A 19563-nucleotide genomic window follows, 5' to 3' on the forward strand; every position below is an offset into this window, starting at 1 on the left:
TTTTATAAACATAAATTTCTCTTTGAATTAGTTGCTAAGAAATATGTGATATTCCTCTATGCTTTAGCTGCCAGAGCACATTAAGTCAATGATTAACTTCTATTTTTTCCCCCAACCTATTCTATAAAGTCTTAGTGAAATGACCTGTTTCCAACCTACACAAATACTTTTAAGTAATTTGCTTTGTTATTCTTCTAACACACTCAGAAGCTTAAATATCTAGTTTAGATTATTATTTTATAAAATCTATTAAGCATTTTTGTTTCAGAGGAACAAATATATATCAATTATGATTGCTGCTCTCAAGGAGCTTAGAGTCTATCAGAGGTCAAGGTGACAAACATTATGATAGAGATGTATACCAGGTGTTACAGGAACAAAAAGAGAAGGAGGATGGGGAAAAATTTCACATGTCCTTGATTTAGATTTTAAAGGAAGAATATGAGTTACCTAGATGATTTAAGGAAGGGAAAAAGTACTTATTCTATCATGTGATTTAAAAATATTCATTTGCTTAATAAATATTTATGTAGTGGACAAATAAATATTTATATTTGCAGGGCACCATGTGATGGGGAGAGAGATTGTTTCTGCTCCCCCCAAGTATATAGTTCAGTAGAACAAAGATAGAGCCTAGAAAAAGGCTCCAGATAGAAGATAGCTCAATTTGGGGAACTTCCTGTATGGCTGATATAGACCATGCTGCTGCCCTAAGAAGCCAGAGGGGCATATATCCTTAAGGTCCTTATGATACTGGTTTGAGAAAATTATATTTACCCCAGAAACTATAGGCCCAAGAGATAGCAAAGAAATCAGTTATCAGGGGAATTCAGTAATACACACAAGAAGTGATTGGCATTGAAATTGAGCATTATATCCTAAAACATATTCCAAAACACTGAGGACTGATATCCTGGTCTCCAACTGCTTCAACTCTCTATCACTCATTAGTCTGTTTCCATTTGCCTACAATGGTCTACTCTTTGAACATGCAAAAGCTGTATTTATTTTACAGAAAAAAATAGGTATTGTTAGATACTGTTAAAAAGGCAACTTCTAAGTCCACTTGCTGCGCTTGCATCTCGGAATGTATCAAAAGCTACAATTCCCACTTAATTCTTTTCTTCCCACCTCAGTGGAAGTGACATTCTTTCCCCTTGAAGTCTAGTAGGGGAATCATAACTCTCAATTCCCATCTCTTCAAGAAATTTGCTTCCCTCCAACTTTAGTATCTATAAACTTACCTTTCCATTAATGTTTTTCCTCTTAAAAATAAGCACATCAATAACCCCACATTTCTCTATTTTATCACTTCTTCCCCACCCTCAAGATTCATGAAAGAACAGATCCCTATAGGGTTGGAAGAGGGCGGCGTAGGAGGACGCTGGGCTCACTGCGCATCCTGCTGATCACTTAGATTCCACCTACACCTGCCTAAAGAACCCAGAAAACCGCCAGAGGATTAGCAGAAAGGAGTCTCCGGAGCCAAGCGCAGACGCGAGGCCCACGAAGAGGGTAGGAAGGGCGGCAAGGCGGTGCGCGCTCCACGGACTGGCGGGAGGGAGCCGGGGCAGAGGGGCAGCCGGCCGGCGAAGCAGAGCCCCCGAGTCTGGCTGGCAAAAGCGGAGGGGCCGGACGGAGTGTGTTCCGACAGCAAGCGCGACTTAGCGTCTGGGAGGTCATAAGTTAACAGCTCTGCTCGGAAAGCGGGAAGGCTGGAGAACAAAGGGAGGGAGAGTTGCTGAGCCCCCAGACGGCAGAGCTCAGCTTGGCGGGGAACAAAGGCGCTCACCAGCGCCATCTCCCTCGCCCACCCCCCAGCCAAAATCCCAAAGGGAACCAGTCCCTGCCAGGGAACTTGCTAGCTCCACGCAAACACCCAACTCTGTGCTTCTGTGGAGCCAAACCTCCGGCAGCGGATCTGACTCCCTCCCGCTGCCACAGGGCCCCTCCTGAAGTGGATCACCTAAGGAGAAGCGAGCTAAGCCTGCCCCTCCTGCCCCCGTGCACCTTGCAAACCCACCCCAGCTAATACACCACATCCCCAGCACCACAAGCCTGGCAGTGTGCAAGTAGCCCAGACGGGCCACGCCACCCCACAGTGAATCCCGCCCCTAGGAGAGGGGAAGAGAAGGCACACACCAGTCTGACTGCAGCCCAAGCCGTGGGCTGGGGGCAGACATCAGGTCTGACTGCGGCCCCGCCCACCAACTCCAGTTATACACCACAGCACAGGGGAAGTGCCCTGCAGGTCCTCACCACTCCAGGGACTCTCCAAAATGACCAAACGGAAGAATTCCCCTCAGAAGAATCTCCAGGAAATAACAACAGCCAATGGACTGATCAAAAAGGATTTAAATAATATAACAGAAAGTGAATTTAGAATAATAGTCATAAAATTAATCGCTGAGCTTGAAAACAGTATAGAGGACAGCAGAGAATCTCTTGCTACAGAGATCAAGGGACTAAGGAACAGTCATGAGGAGCTGAAAAACGCTTTAAACGAAATGCAAAACAAAATGGAAACGACGACGGCTCGGCTTGAAGAGGCAGAGGAGAGAATAGGTGAACTAGAAGATAAAGTTATGGAAAAAGAGGAAGCTGAGAGAAAGAGAGATAAAAAAATCCAGGAGTATGAGGGGAAAATTAGAGAACTAAGTGATACACTAAAATAATATACGCATAATTGGTATCCCAGAGGAGGGAGAGAGAGGGAAAGGTGCTGAAGGGGTACTTGAAGAAATAATAGCTGAGAACTTCCCTGAACTGGGGAAGGAAAAAGGCATTGAAATCCAAGAGGCACAGAGAACTCCCTTCAGACGTAACTTGAATCGATCTTCTGCATGACATATCATAGTGAAACTGGCAAAATACAAGGATAAAGAGAAAATTCTGAAAGCAGCAAGGGATAAACGTGCCCTCACATATAAAGGGAGACCTATAAGACTCGTGACTGATCTCTCTTTTGAAACTTGGCAGGCCAGAAAGGATTGGCACGAGATCTTCAGTGTGCTAAACAGGAAAAATATGCAGCCGAGAATCCTTTATCCAGCAAGTCTGTCATTTAGAATAGAAGGAGAGATAAAGGTCTTCCCAAACAAACAAAAACTGAAGGAATTTGTCACCACTAAACAAGCCCTACAAGAGATCCTAAGGGGGAATCCTGTGAGACAAAGTACCAGAGACATCACTACAAGCATAAAACATACAGACATCACAATGACTCTAAACCCGTATCTTTCTATAATAACACTGAATGTAAATGGATTAAATGAGCCAACCAAAAGACATAGGCTATCAGAATGGATAAAAAAACAAGACCCATCTATTTGCTGTCTACAAGAGACTCATTTTAGATCTGAGGACACCTTTAGATTGAGAGTGAGGGGATGGAGAACTATCTATCATGCTACTGGAAGCCAAAAGAAAGCTGGAGTAGCCATACTTATATCAGACAAACTAGACTTTAAATTAAAGGCTGTAACAAGAGACGAAGAAGGGCATTATATAATAATTACAGGGTCTATCCATCAGGAAGAGCTAACAATTATAAATGTCTATGCGCCGAATACCGGAGCCCCCAAATATATAAAACAATTACTCATAAACATAAGCAACCTTATTGATAAGAATGTGGTCATTGCGGGGGACTTTAACACCCCACTTACAGAAATGGATAGACCATCTAGACACACAGTCAATAAAGAAACAAGGGCCCTGAATGATACATTGGATCAGATGGACTTGACAGATATATTTAGAACTCTGCATCCCAAAGCAACAGAATATACTTTCTTCTCGAGTGCACATGGAACATTCTCCAAGACAGATCATATACTGGGTCACAAAACAGCCCTTCATAAGTTTACAAGAATTGAAATTATACCATGCATACTTTCAGACCACAATGCTATGAAGCTTGAAATCAACCACAGGAAAAAGTCTGGAAAACCTCCAAAAGCATGGAGGTTAAAGAACACCCTACTAACGAATGAGTGGGTCAACCAGGCAATTAGAGAAGAAATTAAAAAATATATGGAAACAAACGAAAATGAAAATACAACAATCCAAACGCTTTGGGACGCAGCGAAGGCAGTCCTGAGAGGAAAATACATCGCAATCCAGGCCTATCTCAAGAAACAAGAAAAATCCCAAATACAAAATCTAACAGCACACTAAAGGAAATAGAAGCAGAACAGCAAAGGCAGCCTAAAGCCAGCAGAAGAAGAGAAATAATAAAGATCAGAGCAGAAATAAACAATATAGAATCTAAAAAAACTGTAGAGCAGATCAACGAAACCAAGAGTTGTTTTTTTGAAAAAATGAACAAAATTGACAAACCTCTAGCCAGGCTTCTCAAAAAGAAAAGGGAGATGACCCAAATAGATAAAATCATGAATGAAAATGGAATTATTACAACCAATCCCTCAGAGATACAAACAATTATCAGGGAATACTATGAAAAATTATATGCCAACAAATTGGACAACCTGGAAGAAATGGACAAATTCCTAAACACCCCCACGCTTCCAAAATTCAATCAGGAGGAAATAGAAAGCTTGAACAGACCCATAACCAGCGAAGAAATTGAATCGGTTATCAAAAATCTCCCAACAAATAAGAGTCCAGGACCAGATGGCTTCCCAGGGGAGTTCTACCAGACGTTTAAAGCAGAGATAATACCTATCCTTCTCAAGCTATTCCAAGAAATAGAAAGGGAAGAAAAACTTCCAGACTCATTCTATGAAGCCAGTATTACTTTGATTCCTAAACCAGACAGAGACCCAGTAAAAAAAGAGAACTACAGGCCAATATCCTGATGAATATGGATGCAAAAATTCTCAATAAGATACTAGCAAATCGAATTCAACAGCATATAAAAAGAATTATTCACCATGATCAAGTGGGATTCATTCCTGGGATGCAGGGCTGGTTCAATATTCGCAAATCAATCAACGTGATACATCACATTAATAAAAAAAAAAAGAGAGAAGAACCATATGATCCTGTCAATCGATGCAGAAAAGGCCTTTGACAAAATCCAGCACCCTTTCTTAATAAAAACCCTCGAGAAAGTCGGGATAGAAGGAACATACTTAAACATCATAAAAGCCATTTATGAAAAGCCCACAGCTAACATCATCCTCAATGGGGAAAAACTGAGAGCTTTTTCCCTGAGATCAGGAACACGACAGGGATGCCCACTCTCACCACTGTTGTTTAACATAGTGTTGGAAGTTCTAGCATCAGCAATCAGACAACAAAAGGAAATCAAAGGCATCCAAATTGGCAAAGATGAAGTCAAGCTTTCGCTTTTTGCAGATGACATGATATTATACATGGAAAATCCGATAGACTCCACCAAAAGTCTGCTAGAACTGATACATGAATTCAGCAAAGTTGCAGGATACAAAATCAATGTACAGAAATCAGTTGCATTCTTATACACTAACAATGAAGCAACAGAAAGACAAATAAACTGATCCCATTCACAATTGCACCAAGAAGCATAAAATACCTAGGAATAAATCTAACCAAAGATGTAAAAGATCTGTATGCTGAAAACTATAGAAAGCTTATGAAGGTAATTGAAGAAGATATAAAGAAATGGAAAGACATTCCCTGCTCATGGATTGGAAGAATAAATATTGTCAAAATGTCAATACTACCCAAAGCTATCTACACATTCAATGCAATCCCGATCAAAATTGCACCAGCATTCTTCTCAAAACTAGAACAAGCAATTCTAAAATTCATATGGAACCACAAAAGGCCCCGAATAGCCAAAGTAATTTTGAAGAAGAAGACCAAAGCAGGAGGCATCACAATCCCAGACTTTAGCCTCTACTACAAAGCTGTCATCATCAAGACGGCATGGTATTGGCACAAAAACAGACACATAGACCAATGGAATAGAATAGAAACCCAGAACTAGACCCACAAACATATGGCCAACTCATCTTTGACAAAGCAGGAAAGAACATCCAATGGAAAAAAGACAGTCTCTTTAACAAATGGTGCTGGGAGAACTGGACAGCAACATGCAGAAGGTTGAAACCAGACCACTTTCTCACACCATTCACAAAAAGAAACTCAAAATGGATAAAGGACCTGAATGTGAGACAGGAAGCCATCAAAACCCTAGAGGAGAAAGCAGGAAAAGACCTCTCTGACCTCAGCCATAGCAATCTCTTACTTGACACATCCCCAAAGGCAAGGGAATTAAAAGCAAAAATGAATTACTGGGACCTTATGAAGATAAAAAGCTTCTGTACAGCAAAGGAAACAACCAACAAAACTAAAAGGCAACCAACGGAATGGGAAAAGATATTTGCAAATGACATATCGGACAAAGGGCTAGTATCCAAAATCTATAAAGAGCTCACCAAACTCCACACCCGAAAAACAAATAACCCAGTGAAGAAATGGGCAGAAAACATGAATAGACACTTCTCTAAAGAAGACATGCGGATGGCCAACAGACACATGAAAAGATGTTCAACATCGCTCCTTATTAGGGAAATACAAATCAAAACCACACTCAGATATCACCTCACACCAGTCAGAGTGGCCAAAATGGACAAATAAGGAGACTATAGATGCTGGAGAGGATGTGGAGAAACGGGAACCCTCTTGCACTGTTTGTGGGAATGCAAAGTGGTGCAGCCGCTCTGGAAAGCAGTGTGGAGGTTCCTCAGAAAATTAAAAATAGACCTACCCTATGACCCAGCAATAGCACTGCTAGGAATTTACCCAAGGGATACAGGAGTACTGATGCACAGGGGCACTTGTACCCCAATGTTTATAGCAGCACTCTCAACAATAGCCAAATTATGGAAAGAGCCTAAATGTCCATCAACTGATGAATGGATAAAAAAATTGTGGTTTATATACACAATGGAATACTACATGGCAATGAGAAAGAATGAAATATGGCCCTTTGTAGCAACGTGGATGGAACTGGAGAGTGTGATGCTAAGTGAAATAAGCCATACAGAGAAAGACAGATACCATATGGTTTCACTCTTATGTGGATCCTGAGAAACTTAACAGAAACCCATGGGGGAGGGGAAGGAAAAAAAAAAAAAAAGAGGTTAGAGTGGGAGAGAGCCAAAGCATAAGAGACTGTTAAAAACTGAGAACAAACTGAGGGTTGATGGGGGGTGGGAGGGAGGGGAGGGTGGGTGATGGGTATTGAGGAGGGCACCTTTTGGGATGAGCTGGGTGTTGTATGGAAACCAATTTGACAATAAATTTCATATATTGAAAAAAAAAAAAGAAGCATTGTGAGAATAGCATTACTCTATTTAAAAAAAAAAAAAAAAGAAAGAAAGAAAGAACAGATCCCATGACTGGACTCCTTTTCTTTGTTTCCCATTTGTTCCACAGTGAAATTAGCTTTCTAGAGCCACAACTTTATTGAACCATTCTCATCAAGCTCAATGAATGTATTCGTAAGTGCCTTTTGTATTTTTATCTTTAATTTCCTGGTATGCTTATATCTTACATTCTTCCTAGAAATAAATGAAGTACATATTTTACTTATTTTTTAATAAGCTTTTTTTCACATCAGGTGACCTCATATGAAGTTCAGTTTCAATGCAAGAATATTAGAAATTCAGATGATTAATCAAGAATCAAAATGCCTTCTTGTACCTACAGGATTGTTGAAATAATCTTATGCTATTGTCAATATCTATTGTATCAGTACTTATAAATCAACAGTTTAAGGGTGACATGTTGTAGTTTTCATTTGTTTTCTCTTCAATCAATTTTGATGAAACATTTAGCTAACAATAAATTGTACCTGTGTGGCAAATAAATGCTAAGATGCCTCCCAATGATTTCAGCCTCCTAGCATTAACACCCTTGTGTATTCTCCCCCCCCCCCCCATTGAATGTGGGGTGGAAATATCAGCTCAGTTATAATAAATAGCATAAGGCAGACATTATGGAATGTCACTTCAGAGATTAGGTTATAAAAAGTCTTGGGCATGTATTTGCTCTCTGTCAGTGCTTGCTTTGGAGAAAGCCTGCTGGCATGCCATGAGACAGTCCTGTAGAGATATTCCTATGACAAGGAACTTGAGAGAATTGAGAGGAATTCAACAGCCAGCAAGATATCAATGTCCTTAGTCCAATACCTATGAGGGAGTGAGGCCTGCCAAACACCAAGTGCACTAGTGGGCTTAGAAGAAGTAATATCATCGCTAAGTCAAGTATTCAAGTTAGACAGTCGTCATGCCTGATAGCTTGTCTGCAACCTTGAGAGACCTTGAACTACAGACACTCAGCTAAGCCTCACCTAAATTCCTGACCCACAGAAACTGAGAGATGAATGTTTGTGTTTCGAGCCACAAAATTTTGGGGAAACTTTTTATGTAGCATTAAATAATACAACATATTTGACTTTACATCAAAGAGGAATATCTTTTCTAAGTAATGCATAACTGATTGCCCATTTTTGTATCATTAAAAGTTACAACTCTCCTCAATGATATACTGAGCATTAGTCAAAGTTTAAACAGCAAAGATTATGTATGGTTAGTCAGGAAATAATAATCGCAATTAGGCTATTAGAAATCCACGCAAATCATTTTCGAATTTGGACTTGCAAAAAAATGAATAAAACTGAGAATGTAATTTGTAAAACCAGTGACTATAAATGCCCCCAGGTTTACAGATAAATGAGTGTCTTAGAATAATATTTACAAAGAGGGAAGGTTTCAGCTACAGGCAACCTCTCCCTAATGAGGTCACTCATCTGGTCCTGATTAGTGCACGTCTGGAATAGACATTTTTGTCTACATTTTAGTAAGCAGCATGATCGTGCCTTGCTGGGAGGGACTCTAATGACAGATCTGATACCTGCAACCTTCAACCATCTGATGAAGCAGAGAAATGGCACAGATATCAAAATAGTTAAGTGTTTGAGAACATGGAAGAAATGGAGAACTGCCTTCTTCCTGAAACAATCAGAATAAAACTGGCAGAAGTCAACTGGACATTTGTTGTCAATAAAGAATGATAAGTATAAAAATTGTGAAGTTAGAAGTATATTACAATTATCTTGAACCTCAGTATAAATATGGAGAAAATTTGAGAGGGGGCCAGCCTCATAAAAACAGTACATGCACATTTCACTCATTTAAGTAATTCAAAATATTGATCTTGGAATTATTTATTTAAAAACCATTTTAAAACAAGCCTGTTCCAAGGGAAATTGGGAGAAGAGAAAGAGAGTCTAAGGAATATCTTCAAAGTGAAGAATACATCACCAACTAATGGGAAAATGAGAGTTGAGCTTATCCTACCTTTCTAATAAGATCATAATCTCATAGTAAATAAGATGGTTTGGCAATTGTATGGAGATTTATTTCCCTTCATAGGTTAGGCTGTAGTGAACCCATGACTACTGTTGTAACTTTCTAACTGCTTTTCCAAACTGTATTCTGTTTCTCCACAATTTTACCCACTCCTGTAAGATTTATTTTCCCAAATCAGAAATCTCATCATGCTTTTGTGGTCTACCCAAAATGTGTATGTCTTCTCCTAACTACTACATTAGTTAAACATTTATGACATTCCAGTGAGTCTCTCCACAGAACGGCAAAGCAAGCAAATCCTGTCCAGCTTCCCAGATTGGTATCATGGTTCGTTATTTATCAGCTGTGACATTATGGCAAGTAAAGTAAAGTAAAATTCTCTGTATCAGTCTCCTTATCTATGATAGAGGATAATGATTTTAATGAGTACAAATGTTTATTATAATAATTAAAATAAATAATCCATGACGTGTTAGGAATAGTGACTGACATTAGCTATTACTTTATTATTGCTATTTGAGATTCAAAGTAACCTAAGGTTAAGAGTGTCTACCATCTGAGATTTCATATATATTATCCTATTTAGCATGAACTACAAATTTCTGAAATAGGAATTAATATTTCCATTTTACACACGAGGAGATCATGATCCAGATGTTTTAAGTGAATTCTCTGCATTCTTAAAGTAAGCTACAGCCAAGTTCCAGCCCAGATTTCTTGACTTCATCTTCAGAGGACTTTTCATTGCACAAGTTTGGCCTTCCTGGTATATTACCTAGTGCTCCACTGTGAAAAATACTGCTTAATAGTGCTGGCAATGAGTTTACGACCCAGCATAACCAGTTCCTTGCAATTCAAACAAACTCTCTGGGACTCAGTTTTTTTCTGCTGTAAAAAATGGACAGTGATGTTATGCTCATATTTTTAAACTGATCAAGAGGATTACTTCACTTAAATAGTACAGTAACTGGCATCTATCATGTGCACGATTGTGTTAGTTTATGTAATTATATATTTATAGTTTTAGTTTTGTTCATTTACATCAAAACATTTAATGTCATCCTAGCTTTCCACATTTTATTTCCTCACTATCAGTGCCTTAATCTTCCCTGTGCTCATTTCTGTCCATTGAAAATGTAACCTTCTTTCATAGAGAGATGTTTTCCTTTGTCCCGAAGCAATGCCTTATTCTTCTGCTAGATACAGACCCACAAACCCCTTGTCCAAGCTCTGTGGTGATAGATGCTTCACCATTCAGAATTTTGTCTTATTTTAGAAAGGTGAAAGAATGCCTGTCTTATGGATTACATGATAGTCTCTGGAAGAATCTGGAACAGAATCTTATAATCAAACATAGTCATATTTTTGCTTCAAATAATATAAATGTTCACACTTATTTAGATAAATAAAGATTATAAACAAGCTCAGATTATTTCGGGTCATATATTCCAACACATGGAGATCAGATAGCATGTGATGCCAAATAATGAAATTAAAAAATTTTGTGATCAGTTTGATTTTAGAATTGTGCATACAGACATGTAGACCCGTATGATCTCTCCCCACCTCCTGCAGCAGTTTTGCTATGTTGTCTGTAAGGCTATGTGGTATGAGGACATTCTTAGATCCTACTAGGTATGTTAGGCATACTTTATAAACAAGAAAATATTATCCCAGTATTCCAAATGCAAAGACAGTGCTAAAGGTATTTATCTTCCAAATATGGCAATACCTCTTTTCATGATCATTAATATACACTGGGTCATTATTTGAGCATATTTCTTTGAAAAGAAGCTGCTTAAATTATACTGCTATTAATTCCACAATAAGATCGCATCAAGAATTTAACTCTGGTCTGTGTGAATTAGGATTCTAGAAGAGGTAGGTAATGCTCCAAAAGTTCAAATTTGAATCTAAAATTTGAAAATTAGGACACGATAGGGGAACATTCTTAGCCTCTTAATTTGCAATTTGAAGGTATTTAATTTAAAAGTCAGTGATAACAGGGGTGCCTGAGTGGCTCAGTCAATTAAGCGTCTGACTTTGGGTCAGGTCATGGTATCATGGTTTGTGAGTTCAAGCCCCATGTCAGGCTCTGTGTTGACAGCTCAGAGCCTGGAGCCTGCTTCGGATTCTGTGTCTCCTTCTCTCTCTGCCCCTCCCCTGCTCACATTCTGTCTCTCTCTCTCCCAAAAATAAACAGACATTTAAAAAAAAAGTCAATGATGATATTCTTTGACTAAAACTGATTTCATGCTGTGTCTTGGTAAACATTTTTTTCTTATGATTTACTTTAGAAGAAACAATAATTCTTGCCATCTCACCTATATGTTGTCCATACATGTGATAAAAGAAGCTGAAACAATATGCAGTGTTCGTGGGGCCATAAGGGTTTTTAGGAGCTATGCTGAAAACAGGGCTGAGAAGTCGGGCCTTTTCACCTTCCAGTCTGGGTCGAGATGTCTCAATGTACATATAAAAACCTTTAAAAAGACAACATAAATGTTTAGACAAATTATTATTAGGAGACATGAAATTTAATCATTAAGGAGATTTAGAGTTTTTATAAGAAGTGCATTCTAGATGCACAGGAGAATTTTGATATCATTTGTGAAATCTTTTTATATATAACATCAAGAATAAATGATCTACATAATGAAAGATAAAATTGCTTGAATGTACAAAAATGTTAAACAAAATAGGAATTTTAGACTTGAATTATCAAAAACATCTAATCTCTCAACTATATGTGTCTGTGAGGTCTGAGAGAAAATTAATGTCTACAAGCTTTGGAAATATCTGAATTATTGAGTCTATGCATTAAAAATTTAAGGTTTTATCCCATAATCTTCAAATCTATAGCAAAGCATTCTGTGCATGTCATATTAATGGCATTTTTAGAAGTCCAAGACGGGAGTACATTTCATACCCTCATACCTTCTTTAGAGCCACTACGATCAGCATTCGGTCCTGTGTTTGGAGTGTATTTTGTATTTCTCGTTGCAGTACTTTGCTTTGTCCAGTCAAAATTATCTGTATCATCTTGGGTGAATAAACAAATGTTACCATCTTCAAATCCACAGTGAAATTCTCCTGTTAACAAATTTTAGTTAAATTAATATTAATTAAATTAATATAAACACAATATTCTTATAAAAATTTTAGAACATCATACAACAATAATAATGCAAGATTTCAATAATGGCACCAGGGCCATGATAGTGCAAAAGAGTATGACTAAACATGAAACTATTTCAATTTTAATAAAGAGAAAAATAATCTTGATGTATATAAGCCAGTAATATCTTAAACCCAAGTCATTTTCCTCTGAAATATCTAACTAACTAAAATTTAACTATGGCTGAAGACTTTTCCCAACTTTTTAAAAAATTATTTTAATGTTTATTTATTCTTAAGAGAGAGAGAGAGTGAGAGCGCAAGAGAGGGAGGGGCAGAGAGAGGGAGACACAGAATCTGAAGCAGGCTCCAGGCCTCTGAGCTGTCAGCATTTACCCTGATGTGTGTGGGGCTCGAACCCATGAGCCACGAGATCATGACCCGAGCCAAAGTCGGACACCTAAGCAACTAAGCCATCCAGGCTCTCCATGACATTTCTCAACTTTCATTTTTCAAGTATAAGAACAACACAAACAAAATTGTCAATTATAAAATTATCTTTATTAATTTACCTGACAACACTTTAAAGCTGTATACCTTGAAGTTAAAATTTTTCACACCATCTCTGGAGATGCTTTCACATATAAGCACTTGCAGAAATGGAAGTTTACTTAGGGGAAGATAATAGCAAAATATTTTAAAAAGTAGTTATCTTTTATGTTTTTTTTAAATGTGAATTTGGCAGATGGTTGAAATTCACTAGAAATACAAAAAAAAATGAAAAGAATTTATGAAGACTGTGGAAGGCCTGGGATTTCCTGGATGCCTGCCACATGCTAAGTTCAGACCCAACAAAAAGTTCGGAGAGAGTTTTCTTCCTGTAATGAGGGTAGGCAGGAGTAAACTTTCTAGGTATCAAGGTTTTTCTTACTGAGATGTACCCTGCTTGAAATATAGGAGACAATAAAGGAGATGATAATGTCAACTAGACACAAAACTAAAATTATCTAAATAGAGAAATATTAAACATAGTTTATATATTTCATTCAAACCCATAAAACCTCTATGAAATCACAGGAATACTAACTCATGAGGCTCACAGAAGAGAAAACTTTGACTAAGTTGCGATAGTAAATGATGAAGTCAAAACCCAGTTCAGATTCCCTGGAATTCATAAAGATATAAGAATCTAAAAAACAGAGATTCTTGTTTTTCCCGCATCAGTGAGTTAGACTTATCCGACAGCTATCCCTGGAAGTGGAGCCCTTGAAGTTGGAATCATGCCCCTGAATTAATCTGTGTGTTTCTATACACTAACAATGAAGTATCTGAAAAAAAAAATACGAAGAAAACCATCCCATTTACAGTATCAAAAAGAATAAAATACTTAGGGACCAACTTAACTGAACGAGGGATGAAAGACATATGCATTGAAAACTATAATACATTGATAAAAGAAATTAAAGAAGACAAAATAAATGGAAATATCCTGTGTTCATAGATTAGAAGATTTAATGTTAAAATATCCATATTACTAAGGTGGTCTATAGATTCAATGCAATCCTTATGAAAATACCAATGGCACTTTTTTTATTAAAGTAGAAAACAATTTTTAAAATCCATATGGAACCATGAAAGACCTTGGACTGCCCATAGAGCCGTGAGCAGGAACAGAGCTGGAGGCATCACACTGAATAATTTTAAATAATAAAATATTATATATATATATATATATATATTTAAATAAAGCATACAGATATATTTTTATATATTATATACATTTCGTTATTTAAAATTATTCAGTGTGATGCCTCCAAATCTTAAAAAAAAGAAAGTTATCCTGCCAGTTGCAACAATATGGATGAAACTGGAAGACATGCTATGTAAAATAAGTCAGACATAGAAAAAAAAGACCCTACATAATATCACTTGCATGCGGAATCTAAAAAAAGTCAAAATACAGAGAAGCAGAAAGTAATAGTGGTCTTTATCAGGGGCAGGTAGGGGGAAAATGAAAAGACACTGGCTAAAGAGTACAAAGTTGCAGGCATGTAGGATGAATAACTCTAGATATGATGACTGTACAGCATGATGACTACAGATAATAATATTGTATCATATACTAGAAATGCACTAAGAGAGTAGAGGTCATTACACACACACAAATGTAACTATGTGTCAAGATGATATGTTAATTAACTTGACTGTAGTGGTCATTTTACCATGTACCGTGCACCCCTGAATAGGGACACCAATTCCTTACACAGTCGAAAATTCATATATAACTTTTGACTTCCCAGAAACTTAACTAGTTAAGTAGTTGACTGGAAGCCTTACCAATAACATAAACAGTCAATTAATACATGTTTTATATGTTATATGTTTTATGTACTGTAGCCTTCCAATAAAGTAAGTTAGAGAAAAGAAAATTAAGAAAATCTCAAGAGAAAATGCATCTACAATGTGGATTTTTAAAAAATCCATATAATAAGTGGACTTGCATAGTTTAAACCTGTGCTATTTGAGGGTAGTATACATTTACATATATATATAAAGTATATATATATGTGTGTGTATGTATATATATATATATTATATTATATTTTACAACTTAAATATATGCAATTTTTATTTATAAAAAATAATAAAATAAAAAAAGAGTATGGTACTGCCATAAAAACATAACAGACAAATGGGACAGAATCGAGAGCCAAGAAAGAATTCTATGTATATGCAGCCAAATTATCTTGACGAAAGAGCCAGGAACACACAACGGGGAGAGAAAAGACTTTTCAAAAAATGTTGCTGGAAAACTGGACATCCATATGCAAAAGAATGAAAGTGGGCCCTAATCTCACACAATACATAAAAATAAATTCAAAAGGGATTAAATACTTTAATGTAAGACCTAATATTGTTAAACTCCTAGAAGAAAACATAGGGAAAAACTTTCATGACATTAGTCTTGGTAATGATATTTTGGATATGACAGCAAAAAACACAAGCTACAAAAGCAAAAATAAGCAAATAGAAATACATCAAACTAGAAAGCTTCTGCACAGCAAAAGAAACAACAGAGTGAAAAAGGCCACCTTTTTATATAAGGAAATCTTAGAACTCAATAGCAAAAAAAAAACCTAATTAAAAAATAAGGAAAAAACTTGGATAAACATTGCTCCCAAAAGATATATAGATGGGGCCAATAAGTACACAAGGAGCTCAACATTACTAATTATCAAGAAAATGCAAATCAAAATCCCAGTGAGGTATCACTTCACACCTGTTAGGATGGCAATTAAAAAAATAACAAGCATTGCCAAGCATGTGGAAAAATTGGAACCCTTGTTCACTGTTATGGGAATGTAAAATGGTACAGGCAGTAAGGAAAACAGTAAGGAGTTTCCTCAAAAATTAAAAATGAAAGTACCATATAATTCAGCAATCTTATTTCTGGGTCTCTATCAAAAAAATTGCAACCATTTTTTTTTTAATGTTTATTTTTGAGAGAGACAGAGTGAAAGCAGGAGGAGGGGCAGAGAGAGACATAATCCAAAGCAGACTCCAGGCTCAGTTGGCAGCAAAGAACCTGACATGGGGCTCGAGCTCACAAATGTGAGATCATGACCTGAGCGAAAGATGGATGCTTAATCGACTGAGCTACCCAGATTCCCCCAAAATTGCAACCATTATCTCAAGGAGAGAATTGTACTCCCATGTCCATTACAGCACATTTCACAATAGCCAAAATATAGAAGTAACCTAAGTGCCCATCAATAGATAAATGGGTAAAGGAGATGTGGTATATATGTACGATGGAATATTATTCAGCCTTAAAGAAGAAAAACTTCCCATATGTGACAACTCTAATGAACCTGGAGGACATTATACTAAGTGAATTAAGCAAATCCTAGAAGAACAAATACTGCATGATTACACTTATGAGGAATCTAAAAGATCCAAATGCATAGAAGCAGAGAGTAGAATGGTGGTTTTCAGGGGCTGGAGGAAGATGAAATTGGGGAGATAGTGGTCAAAAGATATAAATTTTCAGTTTTGCAAGATGAGTCAGTTCTAGAGATCTGCTGTACAACATTATGCCTGTATATAACAATATTATATTGTATATTCAAACATTATTAGGAAGGTGGATCTCAGGTTAAGTGTTCTAATCACAATTTAAAAAAGAAAGAGAAAAGCAAAGACAGAAGGGAGGGAGGAAGGCTGGAAACCGGTAGGTAGGTAGGTAGGTAGGTAGGTAGGTAGGTAGGTAGAAGGAAGGAAGGAAGGAAGGAAGGAAGGAAGGAAGGAAGGAGAAGTAGAAAGAAAACCATTGGCATACACATTTAAAAAGTAAACAGAAACTCTCCCTTTGAATTTAAGGAATAAGTTTTTGTTTTATTTTGTTTTTGTTTTCAGATTCAAGACTTGCTGTACTTCTTTGTGTTTATTTATATTCCATATTATGAATAGGAATATTGATAGGGAGCATAAGCATTTAGTGAATTCTAAATCAGTACATTTCTGGATAAACAATATCCCATATAAAATATTTTCTAGCACGTCTTTACACCATGGATCTTGTACTAAAGAAGACAGGACTGCCTGAGTCTAACAATTGAGATCTAATGTTGGTGACAGCAGGGTAGCTATATGCGTGGATTCGTTTCTTTAAATGTTTTTTAGGCACGACAGGGGATTCCTTTAGCTACTATTCTGGAGTTGTAATAAAGCAATCCCTGATTTTAAATGTTTTCAGTTGTTTAACTACATATTGTATACATACAAAGAAAATGTCCAAAAACAAAAGTAAAACTTCAGGATTTGTTTATAAATCTGGTGCCAAATCTTTTTATGTTATTTAAAATTATATATAATGAATTTTTATAAGGACATTTAAACATATCTTTTGTGTAATTTAGCCTTGTTTCAAAAAAAAAAAAGAAAACTTGCCTACAAAAACAAAAGTTTTTAAAACCTGAAAATTTAAGTCTCTCATAGGAAAATTAAGCAAAAATACAGCTTATAAGAACCTAAAACATGTCTATAATTTTAGATACACCTAAAAGGCTTATTTTATAGATATCACAAGTTGTTCACAGTACGATTTAAGACTACAATAATTCATATTGGACAAAGATACATAAGTAATCTTAATAGTTCTTCATTACTTCTGTAGACATACATCTACAGTGAAGAAACCTATTACTGGAGAGATTTTATAAAAAAATAGAAAAAGTGGAAAAAAGACACCATTTTGGACTATAATAATCCTATGATTATCCTGTCATTATATGTTAAGTAATTATGTAAAAAGCTATTCATTAAAAAGTTTATTGGAATAAGGAATATCTTGATAGATAATGAAAAAGCCTCAGTCTGTAAAAATTTATCAAAAGTCAGTATTATATTAAATATTAAAAGATATCATAAAATAAGAAAGTAATATGGGGTGCCTGGGTGGCTCTGTCAAGTCGGGTGTCCGACGTTGGCTTGGGTCATGATCTCATGGTTCATGGGTTCGAGCCCCGCGTTGGGCTCTGTGCTGACAGCTCAGAGCCTGAAGTCTGCTTTGTGGATTCTGTCTCCCTCTCTCTCTGCCCCTGCACAGCTCATACTCTCTCTCTCTCAAAAATAAATAAAACATTTAAAAAAACCTTTAAAAAATTAAGAAAGTAATACAGACCTAAAAACTGATCTAATCTTGAAAGTTTCACGAGATTTCTAACTACAACATAATTTTGGTGGTTTCAGGGGCTCCATAGAAATAAATTAATATATTTGAGATATTCTACATTACAAGGTTTCCAAAATTGTGCTTTACTTTTCAAATTCTTCTCAACATGATAAAGACAGATTAAAACTTGGGGATAAGCACCCTGATGCCCTGTAGTCCTCTAGCCCAATGACCCTCTTGCACCCACCCCAACCATTTCTTTATTTTTAACTTTATTTTTTTTAGCTTTACTGAAATATAATTGACAAAAAATATTATATACATTTAAGATATACAATGTGATGTTTTGATATACATTCTGAAATGATCACCACAGTGAAACATATTAATATATTCATCACTTCACGTATCACAAGTTACCATTGTTTTTCTTCCTTTCTTTTGGAGTTGAGAATGCTTAAGATCTACTCTCTTAGCAGATTTCAAGGATATAATACAGTATTGCTAAGCATAGTCACCATGCTGTACATTAGATCTCCAGAACTCACTCATCTAACATAACTGAAAGATTATATACCCTTTGACCAACATCTCCCCATTTCTCCTTCCCTTTTGCTCCTGGCAGCCACCATTCTACACTCCGCTTCTGCGTTTAACTATTTTAGATTCCATGTAAATGATATTATGCAGCATTTGTCCTTCTGTGTCTGGCTTATTTTATTTAGCATAATAAAATGAATTCATTGGTGTTGTCTCAAGTGGCAGAATAACATTCTTTTTAAAAGCTGTTTAATATTCTCCATTTTCTTTATCCATTAATCCATTGATAGACACTTAGATCATTTCCATTTTGTGGTTATTGTGAATAATGCTACCATGAACTTTGCATTGCAGATATTTCATCAAGACAGACATTTTATTTCCTTTGGATATTTACCTAGAAGTGAGATTGCTGGATCATTTGGTAATTCTATCTTTAATTTTTGGGGAACCTCTATACTGTTTTCTTTAAAAAAAAATTTAATGTTTATTTTTGAGACAGAGAGACAGAGAGACAGGGAGAGGGAGAGAATGAGAGGGGGAGGGGAAGAGAGAGAAAAGACAGAATCTGAAGTAGGCTCCAGGCTCTGAGTTGTCACCACAGAGCTGGATGCAGGGCTCAAACTCAAGAACTGCATATCATGACCTGAGCCGAAGTCAGACACTTAACTGACTGAGCCATCCAGGAGGCCCTACACTGTTTTCTATAGAGGCTGTAGCAATTTACATACCCACCAACAATGTAAATGGTTAAAGAAACTGTCCCTTCCCTATTGTATGTTCTTGGTACTCTTGTCAAAAATAAGTTGACTGGAAATTCACACATTTATTTGTGAGTTCTCTACTTTGTTCTATAGGTCTAAATGACAGTTTTTATGCCAGTACCATTCTCCTTTGATTACTGTA

General features: G+C 36.6%; 1 protein-coding gene across 2 annotated transcripts in view; it reads right to left on the minus strand.

The window, feature by feature from the left end:
* Positions 1-19563, minus strand: part of MDGA2 (MAM domain containing glycosylphosphatidylinositol anchor 2) — an 857656-nt gene that overhangs the window by 26238 nt on the left and 811855 nt on the right. For both annotated transcript variants that reach the window (XR_002080692.2, XM_019451903.2), the window contains exons 13-14: positions 12264-12419; positions 11651-11809 (exon numbers count right to left, since the gene is read on the minus strand). Coding sequence is in view for 1 of the 2 variants with exons in the window: in XM_019451903.2 (XP_019307448.1) it covers positions 11651-11809; positions 12264-12419 (315 nt within the window). In the remaining variant the exon portion in view is untranslated. The remainder of the gene's footprint in view (positions 1-11650; positions 11810-12263; positions 12420-19563) is intronic.

The sequence above is a fragment of the Panthera pardus genome, unplaced genomic scaffold (genome assembly GCF_024362965.1).
Source record: "Panthera pardus isolate Hobbes unplaced genomic scaffold, ASM2436296v1 HiC_scaffold_24, whole genome shotgun sequence".
In the NCBI taxonomy this organism is placed as follows: domain Eukaryota; kingdom Metazoa; phylum Chordata; class Mammalia; order Carnivora; family Felidae; genus Panthera; species Panthera pardus.